Source organism: Odontesthes bonariensis, chromosome 19 (genome assembly GCF_027942865.1).
Source record: "Odontesthes bonariensis isolate fOdoBon6 chromosome 19, fOdoBon6.hap1, whole genome shotgun sequence".
NCBI classification, from domain to species: domain Eukaryota; kingdom Metazoa; phylum Chordata; class Actinopteri; order Atheriniformes; family Atherinopsidae; genus Odontesthes; species Odontesthes bonariensis.
Genome location: NC_134524.1, coordinates 32008403 through 32026287, shown reverse-complemented (window position 1 = coordinate 32026287; position 17885 = coordinate 32008403). Strand labels below are relative to the sequence as shown.

The following is a 17885-nucleotide window of genomic DNA, read 5'->3' as shown; positions in this document are numbered from 1 at the left end:
ACTTAGTTCAAATGAAAAATACACGAAAGAAAAGGTTAAACATGGCCTGTGTAACATCTTCAGACTTCACGTGTGGAGCTCAGGCCTGCGAACAAATGGGAAGAGAGAAGCATTTCCTTACAAGAGGCCGTGGCGGCTCCTGACATTGTTTTTAGGTAGTGCAATTTCCAGTCTGTGAAAGCTGCATCAGAGTGTGCTGTGCAAAGCTGAACCGATTGCACTGATGCAAACCTGTTATGTTCCCACACAGGAAATAAAATGTCCAATCGTTCAGAAACTCCTTGTCTTCCTTAAATAAACAAAACGCAGAGTCGAGGGGTTATTTGGTCTGCCAAATAACCAAAGTGACTCTGCAATTTCCCCCCATTATGTCCATAAGTACCATAAAAGTCCATAGGACTGAGGTATATTTGTCTAGGTAGAATAATTCATTGTAATAATTTTTTATTATTTTTTGTTATTTTTTGCAAACCTTAACCATTATTTATTTATTTTCCTCATATTGTTCCAGGATTCTATGAAATAAGTAAATACATAAGCTCTTAATGATAAGATTCATTAAATTTTCATTCTAAAAAATGTAATTAAAATGACAGCATATAAATCCAAGTCAAGTGTTTATTGAAGAAAAGCATAACCAATTGTCAAACATAGTTAAGTGCAGCTTACTTATGTGAGATTTCACTCTTTTTTTAAATATAATACTGCACCATTAACAATGAATGTGTCATTATACATTCTGCTATCATAGTCAACATTATATAAAAGATTTAAATCATTACAAGTCAATGACTAAGCACAAAAGTTTAAGTTATTTAGCTACATCAAATACTACCTCGAAAAATAGCCGGGTTGGTGGAGCCCTGGGTTTCATCTTTGCCTCGCAAGGCGAGCCCGAAAATCCCGCAAAATTCTTCCAAACTTCCTTCTCCGCATTAGTACGACGACTAAAGGGTACTTCTTTCAGAAACACTACCGTATTGTTGCACTCGCCATCTTCTTCGTAGAATGTTCATGGTCCCGCGCAACAGACATAGGACGAAAGCATGTCGTTTGTGCGAGCACATAAACCCTCATAGAAAATGCATTGGGTGCATGATTTTTGAAAAAAACTGATGTACCATTCATGTCAATGGGAGCTTCCTGGTGCAAATTCAACCCTGACAGAAATCGCCCCAAATGGGCGTGGCAACACCAGGCGCGACCTTAATCTGATTGGACAATGACATATACAACCAGTTTGCCTAAAGTAGATCAGTCCCGCCTTAGCAACTAGATTAAAAAACAAACAAAAAAAACCTCTGTGTTTGGTAGTGCGTCGCACAAATCGCCTCCATGAAGGAGCCGCCACTGACAAGAGGTGCAACAGTTTTCCCCCAAAAAAATGTATTCACAAAGCTTTATTTGAGCAAAGTGTGTTGCTAATGAGCCCATACATTATCAGCACTCACAGTTGAGGGAATACTATGTGCAGATGCTGGGCAGTAAGTGAATAGTCAGTCCTTGTGTTGGATGTGGAAAAAAAATTTATTTTTATTTTAAATGCTTTCTAACTCTGTTTTGTATACAATCTTTGCCTCTTCAGAATTACCTGCTCTGGTGTGGAGAGTTGGTTGTTTCTATTATTTGGCAAAAGTTAAATAAATTCAATGTGCATAAAATTCATTGAAAGCCTCTGAACATTTTCTGATATCTATTCGAATGGTAAAAGGCAGCAAAGGAATGCATCGCACCTGAGTGTCCTCTCTTCCCATTTGTTTATAGGACTAAGATTTATAGATTTGAGTCATACATTGTGAACTCTTCATATAATTTTCAGGTTCCTAGAACAATGGGCATAACCATCAACTACACTCTTTATCACCCACCTGAACAGTGAAGAACACAGGCTCCGTATGTAACTTTCCATCGAGCAGGAAGCCTTGATTGGTGGTGTCAGAGGCAGTGAAGGTGAATCGGTCAATCTGTGACGACCCTCCATCATGTTTATATGTCACTTCCAACTCCGTTATGTCTCTCTGGGTGAAGTTTGAGCCAGCAGCCAGCACAGTACCAGCGACAGCCAGTTTGCCATACTGCGGAGGCTGTCGGAGGACAAAGGTCAGGGCACTCGGTGGAGTGTCGGGGTCGGACATGGACAGGCAGTCAGGACCCAGGATCATGGCAGAGCCTTGGGGGACTGTAACGCCTTTGTTGGAGGTCAGAGAGGGCAGGACACGATCCACCATCTCCACCCGAATTTCAAAGCATCCATTCCGGGTAGTTTTACCATTACTCACAACAAACCTGTCAAAACATGCAGCAGACTGGGTGTTAGGCTGAGGTTTCTGGCTTAATGACATCAATGTAAACACTAAATGAGCAACCATGAGTCGAACTACTGTTTATTATTATCCCCTGAAAATAATTTCCTACTTTCTCATGAAAAAAAAAAGATTTTTTTTTGTTACATTTTACACACCCCCGTAAGAAATAAATGCACTTTAACAAACTCCTCCCCAACACTTAATCAGAAAGACATGAGATTTGGTCAGTCAGATCTTACGAACTTTGTGATTTTTAATGTTTTTTTTAAGTATGTTGAACCCAAGTTTCAATTTATGTACTGACCCAGGAAATTGGTGTAACTTATACATTCATTAGAGAAGCTCTGGTGGCACTTTACAACAACCAAAACTGACGCACGCCAATAATTAATAAAAGCCCCTTAGACCTATCCTTTAAATCCAACGGGAAGTCAGCCATTTTAAATTTACCTACTGAGTTTTGCTATAAATTTAATCTTAATAGGCCTTATATTTAAACAGTCTCCTGTTCAAATTTTTAACAGAAAAAGGATATTTTACATATCTAGACTAGAGAAATTAGGAATGCCAAATTGCAAAGCTTTAATTTATGTTAAACAAGGTAGGCAGCAACCTGGAGATTTTAACAGTTTAGCTATGGAAGTAAAGGATTTGTTACACAACCAAAGATTCCTCAATGTCTGTGGTAAATCTCCCAACTGAGGTTAGAGGTGCAACAGTCAGCTATTGCTGCTTTCAGCTTTAACTCAAATGATCTTTAATGAAAGATGGGCTGAATTTAGAAACTAAATGGTTAATGCACAGTCAGCACAAAGAGAACAAACATCTCTTTTTGACACTGAAAGCTTAGATTGAACTTTACTGTTCATAGACTGAACTCCTAATGTATGACAAAGCTGTTTGAGATTCTGATATTAAAAGATGGCTGAGCCCTAGCCAGAGAGTCTTGAGCTGGGTTTATTGACATACAAGCCCATTTCCAAAAGTCAGAAGACTGAGCTATCTATCCATCTTCTAGACCTGCTTAATCCAATTCAGGGTTGTGGGGGGGCTGGAAAGGTACCATCAGTGCTAAAGTGTCAGGGTTCATGGTCAGTTGTTGGTTTTTTTCCATGACTCTGTGTGTGTGGGGTTCCTGGTGGGTGTAGTGGCTGATGGTGTCCTGATCACTCATCACCTTCACCCCTCGACTGATCCGTTATTTCCTGTTTAAAAGCTCTGGTCTTCTCTTCTATCATCGCTAGTTTGTTTGTTATCATGAAGTGGTACACTGTCGGCCAAGCTTTTTCATGTCTTTCAAGTTTTTGTCAAGTCTTTGTTTAAATCTCTCTCTCCTACCTTGCAGAAAGACAATTACCAGATCTGCCAGTTCTTCAATATGCAACAACCTAAGGAGAAGCCCCCCCCACTGCTATTGCCACCATTATTACCACCACAAACCAGGTTCACCACAAGAAAGTGTTTCCAAGCCTCAATCCTCAATTTCTGTCTGAATTGATGAACAGAGTATGAGAATGAGAATCAGCACCTCCAAATCTGAGACCATGGTCTTCGGCCGGAAAAGGGTGGAATGCTCTCTCCGGGTCGGTAATGAGATCCTTCCCCAAGTGGAGGAGTTCAAGTATCTCGGGGTCTTGTTCACGAGTGAGGGACGAATGGAGCTGGAGATTGACAGACGGATTGGTGCGGCGTCTGCAGTGATGCGGGCTCTGCACCGGCCCGTCGTGGTGAAGAAGGAGCTGAGCCAGAAGGCCAAGCTCTCGATTTACCGGTCAATCTATGTTCCTACCCTCACCTATGGTCCCGAGCTGTGGGTAGTGACCGAAAGAACGAGATCGCGAATACAAGCGGCCGAAATAAGTTTCCTCCGCAGGGTGTCTGGGCTCTCCCTTAGAGATAGGGTGAGAAGCTCGGTCATCCGGGAGGGGCTCGGAGTAGAACCGCTGCTCCTCCGCATCGAGAGGAGTCAGATGAGGTGGCTCGGGCATCTGGTTAGGATGCCTCTTGGACGCCTCCCTGATGAGGTGTTCCGGGCCCGTCCCACTGGGAGGAGGCCCCGGGGGAGACCCAGGACACGTTGGAGAGACTATGTTTCTCGGCTGGCCTGGGAACGCCTCGGGGTCCCCCCAGAAGAGCTAGAGGAAGTGGCCGGGGACAGGGACGTCTGGGTCTCTCTGCTCAAGCTGCTGCCCCCGTGACCCGATCCCCGGACCAGCGGAAGATAATGGATGGATGGATGGATGGAATTCTCAGAGTTTTTATCCCAGTTAGTGCTGAGTACAGATAAAGTCATTGTAGTGGGTGACTTTAATATTCATGTAGATGTTGAAAATGACAGCCTGAATATGAACTTTAATTCTATATTAGACTCTATTGGATTTTCTCAGAGTGTTCACAGACCGACTCACTGCCTTAATCACACCCTTGATCTTGTGCTGACTTATGGCATTGAGAGTGAACAGTTAACAGTGTTCCCTCATAACCCTGTCTTATCTGACCATTTTTTGATAACCTTTGAGTTTACATTACTTGACTATACAGTTTCTGAGAAGAAATTTACGTATAGAAGGTGTCTATCAGAGGATGCTGTAACCAGATTTAAAGACTTAATTCCATCATCCTTTTCTTCACTGCCATGTGCAGATATGACAGAGGACGACTACCTAAACTTTACTCCAGCAGCACTTGACTCTCTTGTTGACAGCACTATAGTTTCAATGCGTACAGCACTGGACAATGTTGCCCCTCTGAAAAGGAAGGTAATCAGTCAGAAGAGGTTGGCTCCTTGGTATAATTCACAGATGCGTGCTTTAAAGCAGACTGCAAGAAAGCTGGAGAGACAGTGGCGTTCCTCTAATTTAGAAGAGTCTCAGTTAGTCTGGAAAGATAGTTTAATAACGTATAAGAAAGCCCTTCGTAAAGCTAGAACTGCTTATTATTCATCATTGATAGAAGAGAATAAGAATAATCCCAGGTTTCTTTTCAGCACTGTAGCCAGTCTGACTAAGAATATGAGCTCTGTTGAGCCAGTTATTCCTTTAACTCTGAGCAGTGATGATTTCATGAGCTTCTTCATCAATAAAATTGTTTCTATTAGAGAGAAGATTGATGGAGTCCTTCCCACTATTATCAGTGATGTATCATCAAGTACAGCAGCTTTAGAAGTATCTTTAGAACCTGATTTGTATTTAGACGGCTTCTGTCCAGTTGATCTCTCTGAACTAACAACAGCAATAGTCTCTTCTAAACCATCAACTTGTGTTTTAGACCCAATCCCAACCAGACTGTTCAAGGAGGTTTTCCCATTAATTGACACTTCCATTTTGGATTTGATCAATCTGTCTTTGTTGACAGGATATGTACCTCAGACTTTTAAGGTTGCTGTAATTAAACCTTTACTGAAAAAACCTACTCTTGATTCAGAGGTGTTGGCTCATTATAGACCTATATCCAATCTCCCTTTTATGTCTAAAGTTCTTGAAAAATTTGTTGCAGCTCAACTTTGTGATAATTTACATAGAAATAATCACAGGTTTACTTGAGGTTCCCAGAGTTTCTAAAAGTAGAATGGGAGGCAGAGCCTTCAGTTATCAGGCCCCTCTATTGTGGAATAAGCTGCCAGTAAATGTCCGGGAAGCAAACACCCTTTCCACTTTATATAAATAAAAATGAATGATTCAACTTTTCCAGTTGAATCACAAGTAATGACAAAATACACATAAGTAAAAAGTCCTCAATAGGTTTTTGTACTCACTGAAAAGTCTCTGTTGCTGTACTGGCACGGTTGTCATGAACATAAGCCACAAGGTTCCCTGCAATGTCCATCTGGCTGAAGGTGGAGATGACCAGTCCAGGATGTTTGATGTACTCTATGTGTCCGTGAGCAGGTGGCTTGGTGGTGACATACAGAAGCTCCTCTGGCTTGTCTGAACCATCTGTGGCCAGCAGCACATCTGTGGTGAGAACCACGCGATCACCGCGGCTGACAGTCACTGGCTTCAGAAAGATGGCAATGTTTCCTGAAAACCACAAGCAAATAAAGTTTGCACCAAGATTGGAAATGCATCAGCACACAACTGTGTGCCTAAATGTTAGAACCAACCCAGCCTGACATGCCGGCGGTCCTTCACATGCTACCAAAAAGGCTGAAACTCCAAGACGTGTCCTGCAGAGCTTGACAGCAAAATCCTTGCAGTGGATCTCTACAGTAAATCCTAAGACTTAAATAAACTGAAATCTGTTGAACAGAATTTAAACCTGGCTTCCACGTCATTATTCAACATTAATATCACCTGGTCATGGTTTGTGCAACCATTGGGCCACTGCCAGCAGGTACTCAACACTGCTGACCAGCAGCATTTCACAATTCTTTCCCTCGCAGAGATGCTCCAAAGCAGTCATGACATAAAAATGTTGATCATGTGACCAGGCAGTCATGACAAATATCACAAGTAGGCGATTTTATCCAAACCTGTATCTAATGAAAAACTCAAGGCTAAATGCCAGTACCTTTTTCTAGATCTCTGACAGAGATCTGGAAGTGTTGCCTGGGTGATTGATTCCTTCCGTCTCGCAAGTGGAAGACAAAGAAGTCCTGTGTTTTAGCAGCGTGGAGGCCTGTGTGTACATAACGCAGCAGGTTCATGTCCACCGTTACCTGGCTACAGTTCCTCCACGCTGTCAGTGTCACCCACTTCTGGCCTTCCTGAGAGGTTTAGGAGCACAGTTAGAAGCTTAATAACAATAAAGAAATGTTTTTTTATTTGAGAAGCTGTTTTGTGACTCACATCAGTTTTAGATTTATTCATTGAGCTAAACTGTTTAGTTCTTTGTTCCATTAATAAAAATGTGGCATTATACCTGGCCTTGACATTTTTTTTAACCCCTTAACGCCTATTGTCGCACATATGCAAACCGTTTGACTCAATCAACGAGCTGAGATAGCATCCTTATTCCCCCAATGCCGGTTAGTCCATATTCACTGCGGACCTTGGAACCTTTATATAAATAAATATGTAAGAAAAAAAAGGGTGAAAAAACATTGTTTTTTTCACTGTTATATTACTGTGTTGTTGTTATCTTATTATTGACCATTATGCCTGTTGTCGCAAATTTGCAACATACCGAAATTTCTATTTATTTTTTGTGCAATAGTGAAATTAATAATCTCAGCATTATTTACCATCTACTTAAAGGCTAAAACACACACAAAACATTTTTTTATATACAGCTATATAAATTCAGGCATTAAGGGGTCATGTAAGTGTATATATACCAGCCTCGCTGATGCCAATAATTAGTAAACTGCCTTTACGTTACATGTATCGGATTTAAAATGATGTGCATCGACCTTAAGCTGAAGAAGTCCTTGGGTTGGAACACTCTCAAATATGAACATGAGCTCAGATGAAGGGGTATCTCCGTCCTGTGCAAACAGCGTAACGCTGGATATAATCTTGGCTTCTCCTGGGTCCACCTCCAGTCCATTGTTCCTTAAGGACACCAGAAGGAAACAGTCAGTCACATGGTGGCTTCTGGTAAACATGAGCTCTGCAGAAGATGCTCGTCTAACCTGATGATACGAGGCTCTTCGTCATTCACTGGCAGCACTGTAACCACCACCTGTCTATGAAGCTGGTGTCTGCCGTCAGTCAGCCGGATGGTAAAACTATCCTCAATATTTTCAGAGTCATCATGCATGTACATCAGATCCAAACCTGTGGCACAATGGTGATACACAGATTTAGTCATGATCATACAGTAGCTCAGTTTGAGTTTAAAAGGAATGGCATGACCATAAGTTTACAAGAAGGAATCAGACTGTCAGAAGTTATAAATCCCCAGGTTGATCAAGGTTTTTTTTTTTGTCAAAAATGTTATTTTATTGTGAAATCACATTAGGTACAATAGGTTTTGCGTAGAGCAAGAGATTGGATGAAATCTGCCCTGTTTAGCATCAAGAATTGAACTTGCCTGGTTCTGTTTATGCATCAAAAATATGACCACTTTCACCTATAAAAGCTGACGTAAGAAATACAGAAATATAGTTTTTATCTTTCCGTTTCTGGTGAACAACAATCAGGCCAAAGTATAGACTTCCTTGAGTCTGGGGCTACCATCACACTTACATACAGCATATTCCACAGTTTGAAAATGCTATCTGTGCTATTCAGACAAACTTGAGTAAATGGGGATGTTCACTAAGAAATAGCTGAAACATAACATAAGGTTTAACTGTTTTAAGTGTTTGTATATTGATGAAAGACGAGAGGTTTAACACATCTTAATCTTTAATGATGGATAAAGAATTTATTTCTGAACTCAAAACACAGCAAGGGCTGGGTCATAGCAGAACTGCTTTTTAAGATTTGCTGACTGACCATCTAAGAAAGTGAATGTCATTTTTTCCAGGGACACATTGTTCACAATAAATTTTCAAATGAAAATTTGAAAGGCCTTGATGAAGCCTGGGGAACTATTGCATAAGACCACTTTAAAAGATTATAATCTGGCTGCTTCAAAATACAAAGATATGAGGGGTGGCTTGTGACTTTTGCACAATATTGTATCCACTTAACAGACTTTAACGGTGTAAAAAGTACCATTAGTAAGATCTGCCACAGTGAAGTCGACCACTGCGGACTGAAGATTGGCTTCTCGTCTCTTGGTGATGGGTTTGCCGTCACTGTGGTGGATTATGCTGCCATGCTGAGGAGGTTTCACCACAGAGAAAAGCAGCTCATCCTTGGGGACATCCAGATCCATTGCCTTCAACACTGACGAATCCAACTGCTTCATTTCTCCTTCTCGTACCTCATCACAGAGGGAAGTCAGTCAATTTATGGACACGCTCTGTGAACAAAGTCTGAGGGGAATGTGTCGTTATTACGATTCTTATCAGTGAAACTGACGTTAGAAGAACTCACTGTGATGTTGTGAGTCACAAATTCTGGGATTTCATCATTTGTGGGGTTAATGATGATGTAGAAGGGGACGTGGGCAGAGCTGTGCTTGCCATCTGATACGCAGAGTATGAACTGGTCAGCTGTGGGTTCCATCCTCTGGTGTCTGGACTGTACATAGTTAACATGACCATCAAGGATGTCTTTAAATGAAAAAGAAGCTGGGGAAAAGGAGGAAAGGCCAAAGACATCAAACTACTTTTTGGTTCACGTGTCTTGAGAGAATACTGTATGTCATCGTGCTCACCAATGCTTATGCCGGTGTTACTTTTCTCAAAGCCAGGACTAGGAAGGATATTTTCTATGTAGCCAAACTGGGGAGGAGAAATTAGACTGACCACCAGCTGATCTACAACCGTGTCCATGTCAGAGGCCTTTAAATGAGATGCAGTTATTGAGGCAGACCCCCCTTCATCCACCATAAAGATGTCACCTATGATCATAAAGGACAAACCAGAAAAACATTATGCCATAACATGTCTATTTTATAGTTCCTCATCTCTTTTCCCTGTTTTGGTCTGTAGCTGACCTGTGGTTAGTAAAGGTGGTTGGTTGTTGACAGGAAACACAGTGATCTGGAGGTCATATATGGGCAGACTGTGCCGTAGCAGAGTGCTGCCTCTGCTCTTGATGAGATTCCCTCCACTGCAGCACAGAGCAGAAGTCTCTGTCCCTCCATCAGAAATGACAAAGGTGATGGTGTCATGGCGAGGTGTTAGACCGATCTCCAGCCCTAAAAGCACAAAAAAGGAAGAAGTATCTAAGAGTCCTCTCCTACTGTAGTGCATTGTAATACAATATATGGAAAAATATTAACACATTTCAACAGGACATCTGTAGTATACATATGGCTGAACTCAACTGCGAGAACAACTTGAAGATTTGAGGTCTGAGCCTTTTTTGTCTCCATCACAGCTGACAGTTTCATCGCTTTATCTGTACGTAACTGAAATAATTGGCTCCTTGGTATAATTCACAGCTGCGTGCTCTAAAGCAGACTGCAAGAAAGCTGGAGAGACAGTGGCGTTCCTCTAATTTAGAAGAGTCTCAGTTAGTCTGGAAAGATAGTTTAATAATGTATAAGAAAGCCCTTCGTAAAGCTAGAACTGCTTATTATTCATCATTGATAGAAGAGAATAAGAATAATCCCAGAAAATGAAATAGCGAAAATGGGATAAATAATTGTAAAATTAATTAATAAAAAAGGGTAGGTCATTACTTAATCGCAATAAATGCTTCATTTTTTTCTAAAGTAAATCTAAAAAAAAATTAAGCTTAATTTGCTGTTTTGTATGATTGTAAATTCAACATATATGAATTTTTTTCATATATAGGAAGTAATTACAGATTATTCATAATGGTAACAGGGAGTAATAAGAGGCTGAATTTGGAGGTAGATAGTTTCCTTTTATTTTGCTTTTATTCCGCTCTGTGTCTGCTCTTGGGTCCGAGTAACATTGAGGCGGCCAGCCGGGACAAAGTTGGAGAAAACAGACCTTGTGATAGTAAATATATTTATTGCTTGGATCTTCAGTTCATGGTTTCATAGTTTACTCATATAAAAAAAACCCAGACATAATAGGGTTCAGTCCCAAGTCCAAAGTTTAAATTCAGAACAGATGTCTGACCTCCAACCAAAATCCCCAAACTTCATTAGAAATGACAGGAAATCAGCTAACATGGAGGAAATTAAAGTACAGAAGAAAAGATTGACTAAACAGTACAAAGACAGTCTAGCTGAGAAATAAAAGAGACAAGGCAGCATAAATACAGGGAAGGACTGAATTAACTGAACATAGGTGAGAGGAAAACACACCAAGAAGAAAAGCTGTCATAAGTGAATGGAAATAAAAGATTTTCAAATACAACAGATGATCACGGAAAAAGTCAAAACCATCCCCTATGCCTGAGCTTTCATTTCTATGTGTTAATTACCTGACACACCAAAAACGTAGCAATTAGAAAACAAGTTAACGGCTACAAATATCAAGCACAATTATAGTTTTCAGTATAATCTAAAACAATTCAGGTCCTAAAACTGGAATAAGAGTCCCTCTACAAGACTAGGTCAACAAGATGGATATTCCATGGTCAATGGGGCAAATAGTCCCTGATTAAAAGCATTTCCTCTTTCAAAGAGCATCCAGGTCATAAAAGCATTTCCTCTTGAAATGAAAATCCCTCAGTTGAACAAAATAACTTTTACTGCTATTTTACAGCAGTCTCAGCCGTCATATTAAAGTAGGTAAGTTGAGCTACCTAACCCTTATGCATGCACTGAACTTAGTCCACAATCTGGCCTTTACCTGTGTGTCTGTAGGAGATGATCCCTGCAGTAATGTCTGCTTGGATGAAGCGATCAACCACAACACCATCTCGCAGCACCACACCATGATAAGGCTGCCGGGCAATTAAGAACGCCAGGCTGCTGTTGTCATTGTCGGCATCAGTTGCATAGATATACTCTACTGTGATGACTATTTCTTGTCCCTCTGCACACATGAGAACTGGTTTCAAACCAGCAACCATCACAGGGACCTCATCGTTGATGGGTGTTACCTGTAAGTGAAGGACAACAAGAGTGAAGCGAGTGCATGTACATTCTCTTTCTCTTTTTGTGTTATTTCCCCAGCATTTACCTTCACTAGCAGAGTAAAACTGACTGAATTGGTCCCATCTGTTGCAGTGAATTCAGTCTTGTCCTCTGTAGTTTCTGAACTGTCATGATTGTACCTGCGTGAACAAGAAAGCAAAACAAAGATCGAAGCTGCACCATCAAGAGATTGTTTTACTTGGATACTGAAAAAGTTTTAAAGTGCTTTGGTTAAGAATAATTTCATCGGGGGGGAATCACAGTTTTGATATCCTGGAATTTAACTTGTATTTTAAATCAAACCAGACATTTCCTAAACCCAACCATCTATTTCTAGGGCTTAATCCTAACCAGGGAACTGCAACACACGATGATCAAGTCTGATCAAGTACTTGTGATGCCTAAACCCACCTAACAATGACTGCAGTCATGAAAACACGTCAAGACAACGTTACTACCGGATTGAGTTGCTTAGTTGTGTTGGACTTTTAAGGTTATGTAGTCAAACTACTAAAAAACTAACAATTCATCACAAATGTTTCAACAAAAACTGCTAACATTAACATCTGTCTGGTTAAACTCGGGTAGGCCATCTGACCTAACTTTGAGGCCCCTCAGGTCTTGTAGAGTGAAGGTCTGGCCTGGTGTAAGTGGAAGGCCACCAAGCTGCAGAGCCCCATGCTCCGGTTCCCTCTCAAGCACCACCTGCAAGGCTTCTTCTGCAGAGTCCACATCTGACAGCAGCATGTGTTCGGGGCCCAGCCAGCTCTCCCCTCCCTCATCAACCGTCAGAGGGTTGGTGATGACCTGAAACAAAATGTCTGCACATATTCTCTATATGTCCACATACAATAAATGAGAAAGGAACGAGACAAGCTTTCCACATGAAATTGCTTTCCACCTGTGGGGGCTGGTTGTCCACTGGCATCACAGTGACGTTAAAGCAGATCCCAGGGACTGTTTTTCCCAAGTGGTTGGTTACAGCCAGAACAAACTGGATATACTGAGGATAAGGGCCAATGTCCATGATTGGAGGCATGTAGGCTACTTTCATGAAGTTCACTGCATGCTAGAAACAGTATGACAGAAAAAAAAAAAAGGTTTGAGTGAACCAGACAGCTTGTGTCCTTTCTGTTCTCCTAACAAGGGAGAAGAACAGGAGTTACCTGTGTGAAGAGTCTCAGCACTGGTGCATTGGAGTCTTTGGTGAATTTGGGGATGCTGTCAACCAGGAATAACCTCCCTGCATCCAGACTGCTGCTTATTAAGACAACCACCCAAACTTCAGACAGAAACATTTCCAACAGTGTATTTTCTGAAGATGAATATATACTAACCTGTGAGGACCAGTGTAAAAAGGTGGAGTGGTAACTGTGTATGTCAGCTCACTGTCGGGTGACTCCTGGTCAACAAAGTGAAGCTGCTGCCGTGTAATATGGGCCACCTCCGTTTCTCTGATCACCACACAGCGACTGGAGCCAGGAACCTCTTTTGGTGGTTGATCTGGAACAGGTTCTATGTGCACCATCACCACCTGGATGTAATGATACAGATAACTGATTCAAATCCGTGGGATTACATTATAAATGTCACAGAGGGCTGGATTCAAAGCCATTAACTAAGCCAAGTCAAAGAACGCAGACTTTGACTTTCCAAGGATTGTTTCAATAGTTCCACTTAACATGTTAGCAACATTGTTCTATGAATTGAAATGTCCACAATTTTCAACCAGACTAAAAATAAAAACACACATCTATAAAAACCACTCAAGTTGTCATGTTGCCATGACATTTTAATACAGCCATTATTGCAGCCCAAAAGGCCAAATGACAAATTACTTCTCAGAATTCTTCTGACTTTATTTACATTATCAGCAGATCAAAACATTTTGGGGAGATTAAAGGAAAATATTTCCATATTCATCTAAAGTACAAAAGTAGAAAGCAACTTTTGGTTCTTAAATAGATGAAGTCAGCATGCCCTCTCTTAAAGGCATATGTTCGCCTCTTTTGACATGAAGCTGTATGACATCCCATACTAGCAATATTGTTTATGAACATTTTCTTACCCCCTGCTGCGTCCTGTGAGCCGAGTTCCAGCCTCGTTTTGGTGTTGATGAAGGTAGTCCGGCTAGTTGGCTGGGGCTTAATATGCGTTCAAAAGAGTAATACATTTGCATCACAAAATTATTCAACAGAAAAAGTCAGACCTCACAATCACTTTGCGCTATTTCTCTCTCTGCATATCACTGCGTTCAGCCACCAGCCGATAGCCGCGCCTGTTGCGGTGTTTGCTGCTCGGAAGAAGGGGACTGCTCGGTCTGCACTTCGGTCTGCACGGTCTACACAGCAGGCAGTGATACGAAGGGAGAGAGAAAATAGCGCCAAGCGATTGTGAGGTCTGCCTTTTTCTGTTGAACGATTTTGTGATGCAAATGTATTTCTGTTTTGAACGCATATTGTTTTGAGAAGCAAGACGCTTTATTTTTGTGGCCCCAGCCAACTAGCCGGACTACCTTCGTCAAACCTCTTGTGTTTGTTGTTGTGTATCGTCCACCTGGCCCTTATTCTGAGTTTCTGTCTGAATTCTCAGAGTTTTTATCCCAGTTAGTGCTGAGTACAGATAAAGTCATTGTAGTGGGTGACTTTAATATTCATGTAGATGTTGAAAATGACAGCCTAAATATGAACTTTAATTCTATATTGGACTCTATTGGATTTTCTCAGAGTGTTCAGGGACCGACTCACTGCCTTAATCACACCCTTGATCTTGTGCTGACTTATGGCATTGAGAGTGAACAGTTAACAGTGTTCCCTCATAACCCTGTCTTATCTGACCATTTTCTGATAACCTTTGAGTTTACATTACTTGACTATACAGTTTCTGAGAAGAAATTTACATATAGAAGGTGTCTATCAGAGGAGGCTGTAACCAGATTTAAAGAATTAATTCCATCATCCTTTTCTTCACTGCCATGTGCAGATATGACAGAGGACGACTACCTAAACTTTACTCCAGCAACACTTGACTCTCTTGTTGACAGCACTATAGTTTCAATGCGTACAGCACTGGACAATGTTGCCCCTCTGAAAAGGAAGGTAATCAGTCAGAAGAGGTTGGCTCCTTGGTATAATTCACAGCTGCGTGCTTTAAAGCAGACTGCAAGAAAGCTGGAGAGACAGTGGCGTTCCTCTAATTTAGAAGAGTCTCAGTTAGTCTGGAAAGATAGTTTAACAATGTATAAGAAAGCCCTTCGTAAAGCTAGAACTGCTTATTATTCATCATTGATTGAAGAGAATAAGAATAATCCCAGGTTTCTTTTCAGCACTGTAGCCAGTCTGACTAAGAGTCCGAGCTCTGCTGAGCCAGTTATTCCTTTAACTCTCAGCAGTGATGATTTCATGAGCTTCTTTATTAATAAAATTGTTTCTATCAGAGAGAAGATTGATGGAGTCCTTCCCACTATTATCAGTGATGTATCATCAAGTACAGCAGCTTTAGAAGTATCTTTAGAACCTGATTTGTATTTAGACGGCTTCTGCCCAGTTGATCTCTCTGAACTAACAACAGCAATAGTCTCTTCTAAACCATCAACTTGTGTTTTAGACCCAATCCCAACCAGACTGTTCAAGGAGGTTTTCCCATTAATTGACACTTCCATATTGGATTTGATCAATCTGTCTTTGTTGACAGGATATGTACCTCAGACTTTTAAGGTTGCTGTAATTAAACCTTTACTTAAAAAACCTATTCTTGATTCAGAAGTGTTAGCTCATTATAGACCTATATCCAATCTCCCTTTTATGTCTAAAGTTCTTGAAAAAATAGTTGCAGCTCAGCTTTGTGATCACTTACACAGAAATAATCTGTTTGAAGAGTTTCAGTCAGGATTCAGAGTGCATCATAGCACAGAAACTGCACTGCTGAAAGTTACCAATGATCTCCTCTTAGCCTCTGATAGCGGACTTGTGTCTGTGCTTGTCCTGTTGGATCTCAGTGCTGCATTTGATACGGTCGATCACAGTATCTTATTACACAGACTTGAACATGTTATTGGGATTAAAGGAACTGCATTAGGCTGGTTTAAGTCATATTTATCTGATAGATTTCAGTTTGTTCTTGTAAATGAAGAATCTTCCTCACACACCAGAGTAAGTCATGGAGTTCCTCAGGGTTCTGTGCTTGGACCGATTCTTTTCACTTTATACATGCTTCCATTAGGTAACATTATTAGACAGCATGGCATAAATTTCCATTGCTATGCTGATGATACTCAGCTGTACTTATCTATAAAACCAGATGAACCCAATAGGTTGGTCAGACTACAAGCATGTCTTAAAGACATAAAGACCTGGATGACTCAGAACTGTCTGCTTCTAAATTCAGACAAAACTGAAGTCGTTATCTTTGGACCTGAGCGTTTCAGGGAGAAATTGTCTAGCTATATAGTTACTCTAGATGGTATTTCCTTGGCTTCTAGTTCTACAGTGAGGAATGTAGCAGTCACAGTGCCGTGTGGATTAAGAGTTTTTCAAACTTTGACAAAACCAACATTCCTGTGGGGGATGTTTACGTATGTGGATATAAACCAGATCTTCATTTTCTTTCCACAAAGGAAAAAGAGACAGAAACTGCCTAATTTACGTTCACTTCCTGCCCTCTTAAAAGCTTTTTGGGAGTGAAAAAGAACTCACTCTTGGAAAAGTGGGACACTTACTATCTTATCTAGACCATAACTCGAAAGTTGACACTTTAACACCCCTTTTCACCAGCAAACCGACCAGATGGCTACATACAAACTGAGAAGACTTCATAAGACTCACTTTTAGTCGAATCTTAAAACTATATTAAATGTGTTTGATAACCGTGTACAATTTCTTTCAGGTTTCCAGCTTGATCACAAGACGCATATAGAGACAATTTGTACGATTCTGGCTTAAATATTGACAAAGAACTGATTTTGGTGGAAAATGCCCAACCTGCCTGATGGAACCACATTGCCCCCTAGTGGTCTGCAGTGTTGATTTGTTGAACATTTAAATCCCAGAGGACTCAGTAAAATGGACAATGTATATGCAACAATTTAACTTTTAACGATGTCCCTTCGGTATCTATTTGGTATTTGTTTAGTGTCCCCATTGTTAACACAGAAATTAGCATTGTGTGACTCACTATTCATATGTCACGATTTCATAGATATTCATCTGAATTTTGAAAGTCATAATTGTCTTTATCATGTGTGTTATTTTGATGTCTTTATATTACAAGTCTATGTTATATCTTTAATCTGCATATCTTAACAAGATGTGGTGTTTTCAGAATCACCGAGACAAATGTTCTATGAGATGGGAGTAATGGAGAAACACAGAGTTCTTTGTCTCATCCAGAAATCCCCCTATAGCACAGATCACCTTACAGAGACATGCACACAGTTCAAGCATGTCATTGGCTGAAAAAGTAGTGTAAGCCCCGCCTCCGAGAGTCAAAACCCGGAACCCGCGGAAAACACAGGCTCTCTAGTGCTGGCTCTCTAGTTCTCTCGTTTGCTGGCTCGCTTCAGGCGTCTGCTCTCTGGCTTCTTGCCTCTTGTTCCAGAAGGGTTCCAACCCAGAGTTTCAGAAGGAGATTTGAGCAGAGAACAGCTGCTCAGAGAGTTTTGGAGATGGTTTAAGCAGAAGAGAAGAGCTCACCAGAGTTTGGGAGTTTTCCCATAATCTCAGGAGAGAACGGAAGGACGTGTGGATAACGATGCAGCGGACGACCGGAGGAGACCCTCCAGAACCCAGTGAGACCCCGGAGACGAGAAAGAAAGACCCGAACAAAGAAATAGATTGAAATACTCTGAAGATGCACGTTTTACGTGTTTTTGTTCGTCCCTCGCCATCCACGTCCTTCTACGTCGCACGTCCTAACCTCCGCTGTTTCACGCCATCATCACCTTTTCCTACCAAGAAAGCCAACTCCAAGCAACCTTTTATTAATCTTCTGTGAACTTAAGTTCACTTCATCAGAGAAGCAACGGAC

The 17885-nt window shown here is 41.0% G+C and overlaps 1 protein-coding gene across 4 annotated transcripts in view; it reads right to left on the bottom strand.

Annotated features, from left to right (window-relative positions):
- The window catches only part of frem1a (Fras1 related extracellular matrix 1a), a 49302-nt gene that overhangs the window by 7163 nt on the left and 24254 nt on the right, over nt 1-17885 (bottom strand). The window contains exons 11-25 of one of the 4 annotated variants that reach the window (XM_075451721.1): nt 13199-13395; nt 13028-13121; nt 12763-12930; nt 12460-12668; nt 11908-12001; nt 11575-11827; nt 9798-10001; nt 9516-9701; nt 9233-9429; nt 8909-9119; nt 7879-8023; nt 7657-7798; nt 6816-7011; nt 6061-6325; nt 1869-2286 (exon numbers count right to left, since the gene is read on the bottom strand). In XM_075451721.1, the coding sequence (XP_075307836.1) occupies nt 1869-2286; nt 6061-6325; nt 6816-7011; nt 7657-7798; nt 7879-8023; nt 8909-9119; nt 9233-9429; nt 9516-9701; nt 9798-10001; nt 11575-11827; nt 11908-12001; nt 12460-12668; nt 12763-12930; nt 13028-13121; nt 13199-13395 (2979 nt within the window). Of the gene's footprint in view, nt 1-1868; nt 2287-6060; nt 6326-6815; nt 7012-7656; nt 7799-7878; nt 8024-8908; nt 9120-9232; nt 9430-9515; nt 9702-9797; nt 10002-11574; nt 11828-11907; nt 12002-12459; nt 12683-12762; nt 12931-13027; nt 13122-13198; nt 13396-17885 lie in introns of those variants that run through there. The other 3 variants (XM_075451722.1, XM_075451723.1, XR_012767597.1) reach the window with 3 other exon arrangements.